At 45.7% G+C, this 10492-nt stretch overlaps 2 protein-coding genes across 2 annotated transcripts; one reads left to right on the top strand and one right to left on the bottom strand.

The window, feature by feature from the left end:
* Positions 1 to 343: 343 nt before the first annotated feature.
* Positions 344 to 2483, bottom strand: nono (non-POU domain containing, octamer-binding). Its single transcript, XM_012854761.3, has one exon. It carries the CDS (start codon positions 2263 to 2265, stop codon positions 949 to 951), a length of 1317 nt encoding a protein of 438 aa, XP_012710215.3. The 5' UTR covers positions 2266 to 2483; the 3' UTR covers positions 344 to 948.
* A 1656-nt stretch (positions 2484 to 4139) lies between these two features.
* pold2 (polymerase (DNA directed), delta 2, regulatory subunit) lies at positions 4140 to 10461 on the top strand. The gene is made up of 11 exons (XM_021311856.2): positions 4140 to 4289; positions 4410 to 4642; positions 4739 to 4860; positions 6701 to 6824; positions 6904 to 7018; positions 7119 to 7317; positions 7416 to 7496; positions 8526 to 8683; positions 8773 to 8900; positions 8974 to 9075; positions 10260 to 10461. Exons 2-11 carry the CDS (start codon positions 4417 to 4419, stop codon positions 10418 to 10420), a joined length of 1416 nt encoding a protein of 471 aa, XP_021167531.2. The 5' UTR covers positions 4140 to 4289; positions 4410 to 4416; the 3' UTR covers positions 10421 to 10461.
* The last annotated feature ends 31 nt before the right edge of the window (positions 10462 to 10492 follow it).

The raw sequence follows: 10492 nt of genomic DNA, 5'->3' as shown, positions 1-10492 counted from the left end.
AAAAAAAAATCACGTTTCTTTATGTGACTAGTGATGAAAGGTGTTTGGGATTTTCTTTCAATGTTACATTATTAAATGCATTTGTGTTTATTGGGGCTATGACTGACGGCAGCTACAATAACACGATTAGAACACGTTGCAGGTATATTTATATTATTTTCTAATACCCTTTTTAATCAGGGAATCATTAAAAGTCATATCACAACACACAGTGAGATGTTTATGTGTAGAAAAGCCCCAAATCAGCCAGAATCACCCAAATTTAAAGGAACCCCCCCCACACAATTCACTAGAGGCATCAACAATTCACCAGTTTTGGTTAAGAAATGCATCAACCAACAGCTTTTATACACATTTTTGCATTTAATAACAAATGAAATAAACTACAGGGACATTTGCTTTAATGCAGAAATGAGGACGATGCGCTTATCCATATTCACTTCCTGTCAGATTCAAAACCACACGGCATCATTATAATGTACGGCACATCCCATTTCTCCTGTGTGATATTGTCATTACAAAAGGGAAAAAAAACAAAAACAAACAAAAAAAAACAACAACAACCCCAGAATGGATCAAAACCTCACTCTCCAGCCTTGGCCTGTAGAAAGGTGCCGGCAGGCTGGTGGGTGAACCGCGCTGTGAAACCGCTCCATCCTGAATAAAAACACCTTATTTATCGGGAATCAGGCCTTTAGTACAGAAAGCGTAAAACATTCTGAACAGAAAACAATATCTACCCCTAACAAATTTTTTTAGAAACAATGTAAAACGCATGGCTCATTTGGAGATTAGTATTAGTACAGAAACAACTCAAACATACCAAAAAAAAAAAAAAAGAAAAGAAAAAAAAGTAACAAAATAAGGGTTTTAAAAGTCCTTGGGGGAACATCCACTACTTTTTAGCGTACAGTGAGCTGGAAAAAGAGGAGAGAACAGAAATGTGATTCAAAATCTGCGCTGCTTGCTATAGTCTCCGGAGCTGGGCAGCCCTCTGGGGAAGCCGCCCTGGCCTCCTCCGGGCAGGCTGCCGGAGGAGGGCGCCATCATGGGGGCGCTCTCAGCCGCCAGGGCAGCGGCCGCGGCGGCCCCCGAGCCTCCGCCCAGGGAGTTTCTGTTCATGGGCATGCCGTGGCCCCCCATGTGCATCCTCATCTCCTGCTCCCTGGTCTCCGAGAAGCCGCCCCTGAAGCCCTCCTGCTGCCTCTTCATCAGCTCCTCGTTGCGCAGCCTCATCTCCTCCTCCCTCCGCCGGCGCTCCTCCTCCTGCCGCAGCTCGGCCTGCTTCCTCTTCTGCACCTCCTGGTTGTGCAGCTCCTCCATCCTCCGCAGCTCCTCCTGCCGGCGCAGCAGGTCCTGCCGCATCAGCATCACCTGGTGCTCGTGTCGCGCCGCCTCCATCTCGGCCTCCAGCTTCTCCTGCGCCTCCTTCATGTTGCGCTCCACCATGTCGTACTGCTGCTTCTCCATCTCCATCAGGGCCTTCCAGCGCATGGCGTACTCGAACTCGAAGGAGCCCGGCTGGGCGAAGCGCGGCGGCTGCTCCCGCTCCTTGTGGTACTGCTGGTTGCGGTTGATCAGCTTCTCCGGGAGGCCCTCGTCCTCGTCGAACTGCTCCATGGGCTCCACGGTGATGGGCCGCGGGAAGGCGGTGAGGAGGTAGGCGCTGTCGTTGCACTTGTCCAGGGCTTTGCGCGCCGCCGGCTTGGCGGTGAACTCCACGATGCCTTTCCCCGTGGGCCTCCCCCGGTCGTCCACGATCACCAGGGCCCTCTCGATCTGGCCGAAGACGGAGAAGGCCTCCTCCAGGAGCTCGTTGGACACGAACTCCGGGAGGTTCTTCACGGACAGAGCGGCGCCGTGCGTGGCGAACCTCACGCGGATGGGTCTGCCTTTGAACGGCAGGTCGTCCAGCTCCGCCCGCGCGATCTCCGCGATGATCCTGGTCTCCAGGCGGATGAAGCCGAAGCCCCGGTCCTTGTTGACGAACACCTCGCTGGCGTTGCCGTACTTGGAGAAGAGCTTGACCAGGTCGTCCTCCGTGACGCCCGTGGGCAGGTTGCCCACGAACAGCCTGCTCCGCTGCGTGAAGGTTTTCTCGCCGGGCTTCCTGAAGCTCTGCGGGTCCAGCGTCAAGGCCGCGTTGGGGTTGGTCTGCTCGCTGGGCTCCGGCTGCTGGCCGTTGCTGTCGGGCCCCTCGCCCTTGCCGTGGTTCCCCGGACGGTTGGGTCCGTGGTTCTGCTGGGGGCCTCTGTATCCCTGCATGTTTTGTCAACAGATGTGCGCTAAAAGTCGACGAAAAACGTGCCAAAAAAGCAGGCGAGTCTTAGCAGACGGAGGCGCACAAAGAGCTCCCGAAAATGGCGACGCTATTGTGACCTCATCGGCGTGCGACAGAAGGAGCTACGGTGGCTGCGTCATCACTTCGCGACGCTGCCAGCAAAGCGTTGGCGGTTTTGGGAAAACGGGTAGAAGAAATGTAACAGATCATTAAGGATGAGGATGATTATACCATATTTTATCTGTGTTGTATGGAAAAACAAAGGGTTGCCAAAAATATGTGTCTAATTAAATTAAACTTTGAATCAGATGTTTACAAAATCATTTCATACACAGTAAAAAAACAAAAGATTCATCACGTCATTAGGGTGGAAGACAATGGTTGGCCAAAAAGTGTCCCATATTTATTTCTCAAGGAGTTGGCAACCCTAAATGTAGTATATCATTGAAAAGCTGACTTGTGTCCTTTAATAAATAATACTACTAATAATAAAAACACAGAAACATATTCATATCCATAGAGTCACATGTTTTATTTGAAGCATTTAGCTCTAATCATAGAAACAGAATTAGTTTTCTTTCCCAGGTACGTGTACACATATGAGGAATTTGGCCCTGGATTAATGCTGACAATGTGCTCACTTATACTATGATGCAATAACACTGTAGTGCAGTAATAAAAATCAAACAGTCTGCAGTATAGAAAACACATGAACACATTATAAACAAGCAGACTAACTGACACAATAATGCAATGAGCAGAGAGCAAAGGACGCAGGAGTGAATATTATTTCCGTTATTATCGTGGAAGCGATGCACAGGTGCACATACACATACAAACATACATGTTCACAGTAAAATGAGTGCAGAGAATGGGAATGCTGGAATAAATGAGAATTATATAGTGTTATACATGGGATAGGTGTGTATGGTTGTACAGTAGATACAATATGAACAGTGAAAATGAACAGTACTTTTTTGTTATCAGAGTCAGCTGTTTATAAGAGTGATGGCTTGTGGGAAGAAACTGTTGCTGAGCCTGTGGGTTTTGGCATAAAGTGCTCCGTGGCGTCTACCAGCGGGGAGAAGTTGGAAAGAGTTGTGGCCGAGGTGAGATGTTCTGCAGTCATTTCTCTCCCGTTTCCTGACTTTGGAAATGTACAAAGTATAATAATAATAAGAATAATAAATATTGTGCTTTGTTAAATCTGAAGCTGAATTTACTCTATTGAATATTTTCAAAGATAAATTAAAGTTGGAGAATAGTTTTATCCTTTTTTGCACAAGGTCCACAGTTTCACAAATTCATCTCGCAAGCAAATGACGTCAAGGCGAAGGTATTCAGATTATGCTCATATCCTCACAGATGGAGCCAAGAATCCAGATAATGGAGGGACAGGTTTTGGGGTTTCAGTTCCAGCAAGGAGGAATGGGATTAATAGACACACTTCAGATGGTTTGGGGGTTTATACTGTGACAATTTTGATGGCAAAATCCAAGAAGGTGTTATTGTGTTCAGATTCAGCCTCGGTTCTTTCAAGTATTTGGTCATTTCAGTCAAACAGTAGAAAGGATATTCTTTGTAATATACCGAGTACTGTTTTTAGATTTCATTAGTGGGGGGCCCATGTTCAATTTCTTTCTGTGCCAGCTCATGTGGGGATTGGTGGAAACCAGACAGCGGACACACACACACACACACACACACACACACATATATATATATATATATATATATATATATATATATATATATATATATATATATATAGTTCCTAGATTGTAAACTCAAAATGTGGCCCAAACTCTGGATCAGTAGGTGGCAGTAATGCCCCTTTAAGTTGGTCGCCAACCGCCATTAAACTTTAAGGAAGAAGAAGAAGTGACGTCAAAGCGTCATTTCGCGGGAATTGTCTGTTTTTGCTCACCTGGGGGGAAAGTCGGAACATTTATGCCAATATCACGTCTAAAGACCGACAGAGCCTGAGCCAGACCTCACTTCCTACAAGGTAAAGTCTCTGCATTTCAGACACAAAGTACGGAAACAAGCACATGGCGCTACGCCTTCCTTCACCGTGTAAAATTAGCTCGCAGTCTGTGGACCGGAGTGATAACCAGCGTGTTTTCAGGGCCGTCATGTTCTCGGACCTGAGCGCCCAGAGGGACGGCTCCTCGCTGCTCCGCCGGCCGGCCTCTGAGGAGCAGGGCCCGGTGTTCGAGAGGAGCCCGCCGGACTACAGCCTCTGCACGGCGCGCTACAGCGTCGGGGAGCGGAGCTTCAGCCGCCAGTACGCTCACATCTACGCAGCGCGTCTCATGGAGATGAGGCCCCTGCTGTCCGACAAAGCTAAACACAAGTGGGGTGAGGGCAGAGAGAGAGAGAGAGAGACGCCCGGAGCATCTGCCTTGTCCCCGGGTGTGCTGCTGCTGCTGAACGCCTTCTCCCGCCTCTCGCCAGGTCCGGATGTCCGCATCAGGAAGCTGTGTGACCTGGAGACCGGGGAGCAGTGTTGCATTGTGGGCACCCTGTTCAAGCGCATGGACCTGCAGCCGTCCATCCTGAAGGAGATCAGCGAGGAGGTGGGCAGGTTTACTTTTATTTTTTTTTACTTTTTATGCAACGTTAGTGCTCAGCTTCAGTGTGGGTGTTGGATCTTATGCAAAGTAGCGTCTAATTTTGAAAGGGCAGGAAAAGGAAGCACGGTTTTCTTTAGTTTGGTTATAGTTTAATTTAGTTTTTCATAAATGGTAACCCCCCCCCCCCCCCTTTAGTCTTTTCTTGTATGCCTCTAGCTGCTTCAAACGTGAAGACAATGCCATTTTTGCCCTCTCTTCTTTCCAAAATGACTGGGATGCAGTCTGATTTGATGGAAAGCGTTTGTGGACATCAATAAGTCTTTGACTGTGGGCTTTGACTAGGCCGTTTATAACAGTATAAATGATCCGATCTGAACCGATTCTCTCCCAGGATTATCTTGTTTAGTTCCACGGACGCTGACCAGCTCTCCTGTCCCTGAAGGAGAAAAGCATCCCGACGGCATGACCCTGCCGCCGTGTTTCATGGTGAAGAAGGCGTTCAGTCCATAGCTTCACCTATGTTTATGATTGGGACGATGCAAATGGCCGTGGGGACACCAGGGACGCAGTGTCCTGCTGTAGGGCTGCTTTTCTTCTCCGGCATCAGAGCTGCTGGGCAGAGCTGATGGGAAGCTGGACAAAGCCAAACGCAACAGTCCTGGGAAAAATAGTGGAGAAATAGTGAAGGTTCACCTTCCAACAGGATGACAACCCTGTGGCTGGAGCTGCAATGGAAAGGTTTAGATCAAAGCATAGTGACACGTTTCCCATAGCCAACAGGCTTAAAGCTGTGATTGCTGTAAAGGTGTTTCTACACATTATTGCAGGAGGCTGAATGCAGATACGCTTTAGCTTGCAAAACGTTAAAAAGCATCCATTACCTAAAACCCGTGTAAAATACATGAAAGGTTGTTGTTTTTACCTTTTTAAGCTGTGGGAAAAGTTGGGGACGGGCTATTTTCGTACCGTTTGCCCTTATCCTGGCATTGTTTTTATCGAGAGATTTATCCAGAAGAATGTGGATTCATCCTGACTACAAACTCCACAAGATGTTCACAAACCAGCAGAAGGCTAAAATCGTCATTTGGATTTTCCCTTTTCCAATTTCTTTGTGTCACTTTAGGGGCGTAATCACCTTTTTGTTTAGACGGTGTTGGCTATGTGTTCAGTTACGTTTGGGGCAAAACAAATTTACGCTGTTATACCAGCTGTGCACCGACTCCTTCACATGGGATCAAAGTGTCGTACCGTCGGTGTTGTCCCATGAGAAGATGTAATAAAATCTGTAAAAAAAAAAAAAATGTGAGAGTTGTGCTTATTTTAGCGTTATATTGCTTATTTCACAATATTTTTCTTACAAAATAAAAGCCCCAGACTGCCAATAATGTCCACAACAGATGCCTGTACAAACTTAGGACAATTATTTTACCAAGTCTATAAAACTCCTCCAATGTAATGTTTTAGGAATACTTTCTTTAAAAAAATAAAAGCCATAAAACCCACAACGTCAGTCAGTGATGAATGCTGTAATTAGAGACTGTAATGTATATCGAAATATCAGAGATGTCGCATCACCGTTACTGAATAAAGTTATGTTGCGATTTATATATTGATATTGAATTATGGGCGAGATATCAGAGCAGCACTTGTGTTTGACGTGCAGCTACAGCCATCCTACCTGGTACTAAAAAAGGTCCCGATAGATTTTTAAATGGTATTAATCATCATTGATATTTTCACAATAAATGCCGCAAATCATCCATATCCCTGTTTAAAGGTTGGGAAAATTTTTGCAAGGCAGATTGCTCCTTTGTTTATGACTTTTTTTCTGTTTTTTCTCCAGCACAACCTCCTGCCCCAGCCGGCACGAACCAAATACATCACAGAAGCCGACGAACTGGTCCTGGAGGATGAGCTGCAGAGGATTAAGCTGGAGGGCAAAATTGACAGAGACAAGTGTGTGACGGGTCAGTTTGTAGCCGCACACGTCCCGCAGCGTTGAACTCGCGGCTTCCGTATGACTGACTGTCCCGCTCGCCCTCTCAGGCAGCGTCATCGCCATCTACGGGGCTGAGAAGAACGACGGCAAGTTCACGGTAGAGGACTTCTGCACGGCGGGCCTCCCCTCGCAGACACCCAGACCTGCGCTCAGCTCTGACAAGTAAGCCCCGCCCCCCCCCCCCCCCCCCCCCGGTCCTCCTGTGCCGATGAGGCCCCAGCCCAGCACGGCCCCTCCGGTTCTAACCCGTCTTTCTGCTCAGGTTTGTGCTGCTGGCCTCGGGGCTGGGCCTCGGCAGCAGCCGGGCCGACAGCATGCTGGGCCTCCAGTTGCTGGTGGACATGGTGACCGGTCAGCTCGGCGACGCGGGGGAGCAGAGCGGGGCGGCGACCATTTCCCGGGTCCTGCTGGCCGGAAACCTCCTGAGCCAAAGCACCCAGGACAAAGACGCGTCGACAAAGGTGAGACGAGCGCCTCGGTCCTAACGAGCGTCTGCTCAGAGTGCCGTCCTTAGGAATGTTTTTCATATAAACCATCGATACGTTTCCTGTGTTATCAGCCCAAGTATCTCACTAAGAAGACTCAGGCGGGCACCGTGGACGCCATCCGTTTGCTTGATGAGATGCTGCTGCAGCTGGTGGTGAGTCTGCTTCACGCAGTATTCTGCTGTTGCTGTAGATCAAGGCTGGATGATTACTGTAGCATAAATATTCAGATGGTGATGTTTGGCATTTAGGAGCTTAATGAAGGTAAGTATTAAATCTAGGGCTGGACGATAATTCAATATCAGAAAGCACCTAAACACATTCCTATTTCAAACGGCCTTTTAATACTTATGATTTAAATTTTGCTTTTATGGTGTATTGTTTTTATTATACTTTGGGAACTTTTTTTGATCCCTTGCTATTGTAGCACTTTGAGATTTTATTTAATATTTAAAGAGCATTATAAATTAAATTTATTATTATTATTATTATTATTATTATTATTATTATTATTATTATTATTATTATTATTATTATCATCAATATATATTGCATATTGATTACAAAAAAAAAAGGGTCAATAAAAAGTTAATCAGAAGAAGTTTATCTTCCTTTTGCATTCTAGCCATGTAAGTTAATATTACAGTCATTACATCCTCCCACCCAATCACAAATGCAGACCCAGGAACCAAGCTCCGCCCCCTTCAAAGGGTTCAAAGAGCATGTGTTCTTTTTTTTTTAAACTTGCAATTTTGGTTAAAAAGTTGGTTGAATAAAGGGTTTAGTTTGAATTCATTGTTTGTGTGTTCTTCATCTAAAAATAGGTTGCTTGGCAACATCATAAAATGGCCAGGGCTGCACTTAAAAGATATGTTTTGAATTTGTTGATAATTCTCAATATCAATCAATATGAATTCTATTTTATCGATACTTTTTTTTCTATATGGTCCAGCCCTAATTGTACCTGTTATATCAGGTCATCTTGGTGTCTTATTGCATAATAAACTTCAGAGATTGCGATCAGTCGTGTCTAGTAGCTGGTAGCAGAAGAGCCAGAATGGATCCATCTTTAAACAATTTGCCCATTTCAACACGTTTTCTGTATTTCTCCTGATGTTCAGCGTAAAATCTCGGTTTTACTGCATGTCTGAAGCTGCGTGTCGTCTCCTCTTGCTCATGCTAAGGCATCCGTCCCGGTGGACGTAATGCCCGGGCAGTACGACCCCACCAACTACACCCTCCCCCAGCAGCCCCTGCACAGATGCATGTTCCCGCTGTCGTCTGCGTACCCCACACTGCAGCTGGTCTCCAATCCGTACGGCGCCACCATCGACGGAGTCAGGTAGGCGGGGTCCTCCGCAGACACGCCGTCCCCTCAGGAGCGATTGTTGGGGTATGCTTAGGATCTGGTGGTTGTCTCTCTCTGCCAAGGTTTTTAGGCACATCGGGCCAGAACGTGTGCGACATTAGGAAGTACAGCAGCATGGAAAGCCACCTGGAGATACTGGAGGAAACGCTGGGGCTGCGACACCTGGCGCCCACCGCGCCTGATACTCTAGGTTGGTTAAAGGTGGAGAGGCTTTGGCGGTCTGCACACATAACTGGGTAGTTACAATAGTCTTTGTGTTTTAGGTTGCTACCCATTTTATCACAGGGACCCTTTCATCTTGGAGGAATGTCCCCACGTGTACTTCAGCGGCAACGCTCCGGCCTTCGGCTCCAAGCTTGTCACAGGTTGGTGACAGACGTGTGCTCAGGTTCCTTTAGAGCAGGGGTGTCAAACATACGGCCCACGGGCCGGATCCGGCCCGCCGAACAATTTAGTCCGGCCCTGTGGCTAAATGCATTATCATTATTTAAAAAAAAAAAAAAAATTTTTTTTTTTTTTTTCCCAGTGTTCTGTCTGGCAATGTGGCAATAAGAATTTTTGTCTTAATGCAAAAAAGAGCTCATCAGATTTGACTTTCACAAGTGGAGCAGTACTGCTTTTGCCATAGTGCTCCGCTTGATTTATGAATGTGAGTAGTTTTATTATGATTCATGCGGGTAATATCTCAAATTATATGGACACTACAATGGGAAAGTAGGAGAGGAAAGGAAGAACAATAAGAAAAAAGAAAAGGTGAAAGAAAGAGGAGATAAAAGGAAGAGAATGATAAAACAATTATTGAAAACAACATGTACTTCGCTTAATTGAAAATATGCTGTGTTTTAATTGGCAGATTAAGCTTCAGGTGTGGAAACATTTTAATCATTTCTTAATTTTTATCTGTTTGATGTATTTTGTCATGAAGGACAGTGTTTTTAAGTTCAAAAAAATGTGAATAAATGTTTTTCAACATTGTCCAATCACTGTGATCAGTTCTTATACATAATGCACAAGTAAATGTTTAACTGAGTAAAAGTTTTGTTGAAATTGTACATACTTTTCTTAAAAACGCTGAGGTTATTCATAATATATTGTGTAAAAGTGAAATGAATTTAATATAAAAATCAACAAGTCCACTTTTATTAGTTCTATTTAATCTTGCAATGAGTTTACTCGTGTGGCCCTCTTGAGATCAGATTAAGCTGAATGCGGCCCCTCAACCAAAATGAGTTTGACACCCCTGCTTCAGAGCCTGGAAATGCGCAGGATTATTTTTTTATTTTTTTTATTTCCAGGTCTGGATACGTTTTGTGCAACAACCCATCCTCTCATCTATCTGTTTGCCTGTCGATTCAGTTCATTAGTCCTTCCTGATTTCCTGTTTGTTTGTTGTTTTTTTTTTGCATGTTCTGTCTATAAAGTCTGATGGCATATCTGCCATAATTTTAGTTTTACTTTAAAAATGGGAGAACTCTTGATATTTGACTGTGGAAATGGCTGCCTGTGAGTTTTCTCAGTACGTCCTGTAACTTGGGTCTCGTCCTGCCAGGTTCTGACGGTCAGGAAGTCCTGTTGGTTACCGTCCCAGACTTCAGCAGCACCCAGACCGCCTGCCTGGTCAATCTACGCACCCTGCAGTGCGAGCCGCTGTCCTTCTCCGCCTTCTCCGCTGACGAAGACGAAGAAAGCGAGATGAACATCAGCCATTAACGGCAGAAGCTGTTTCCGTCTCGGATCCGCTGGGTTAACTCGTTCAAACACTTTATTACCATTTTTATCGGG

This window comes from Fundulus heteroclitus, chromosome 12, assembly GCF_011125445.2.
Source record: "Fundulus heteroclitus isolate FHET01 chromosome 12, MU-UCD_Fhet_4.1, whole genome shotgun sequence".
Taxonomy (NCBI): Eukaryota; Metazoa; Chordata; class Actinopteri; order Cyprinodontiformes; family Fundulidae; genus Fundulus; species Fundulus heteroclitus.
The sequence above is the reverse complement of the archived record's forward strand: the minus strand, read 5'-3'. Positions and strand labels throughout refer to the sequence as shown.

Coding starts and splice junctions, on each gene's coding strand:
- nono (XM_012854761.3), bottom strand. CDS start 2,265: ATGCAGGGATACAGAGGCCCCCAGCAGAACCACGGACCCAACCGTCCG.
- pold2 (XM_021311856.2), top strand. CDS start 4,417: ATGTTCTCGGACCTGAGCGCCCAGAGGGACGGCTCCTCGCTGCTCCGC. Junction 7,019..7,118: donor CCTGCGCTCAGCTCTGACAA/GTAAGCCCCGCC, acceptor CTTTCTGCTCAG/GTTTGTGCTGCTGGCCTCGG. Junction 7,497..8,525: donor AGATGCTGCTGCAGCTGGTG/GTGAGTCTGCTT, acceptor GCTCATGCTAAG/GCATCCGTCCCGGTGGACGT.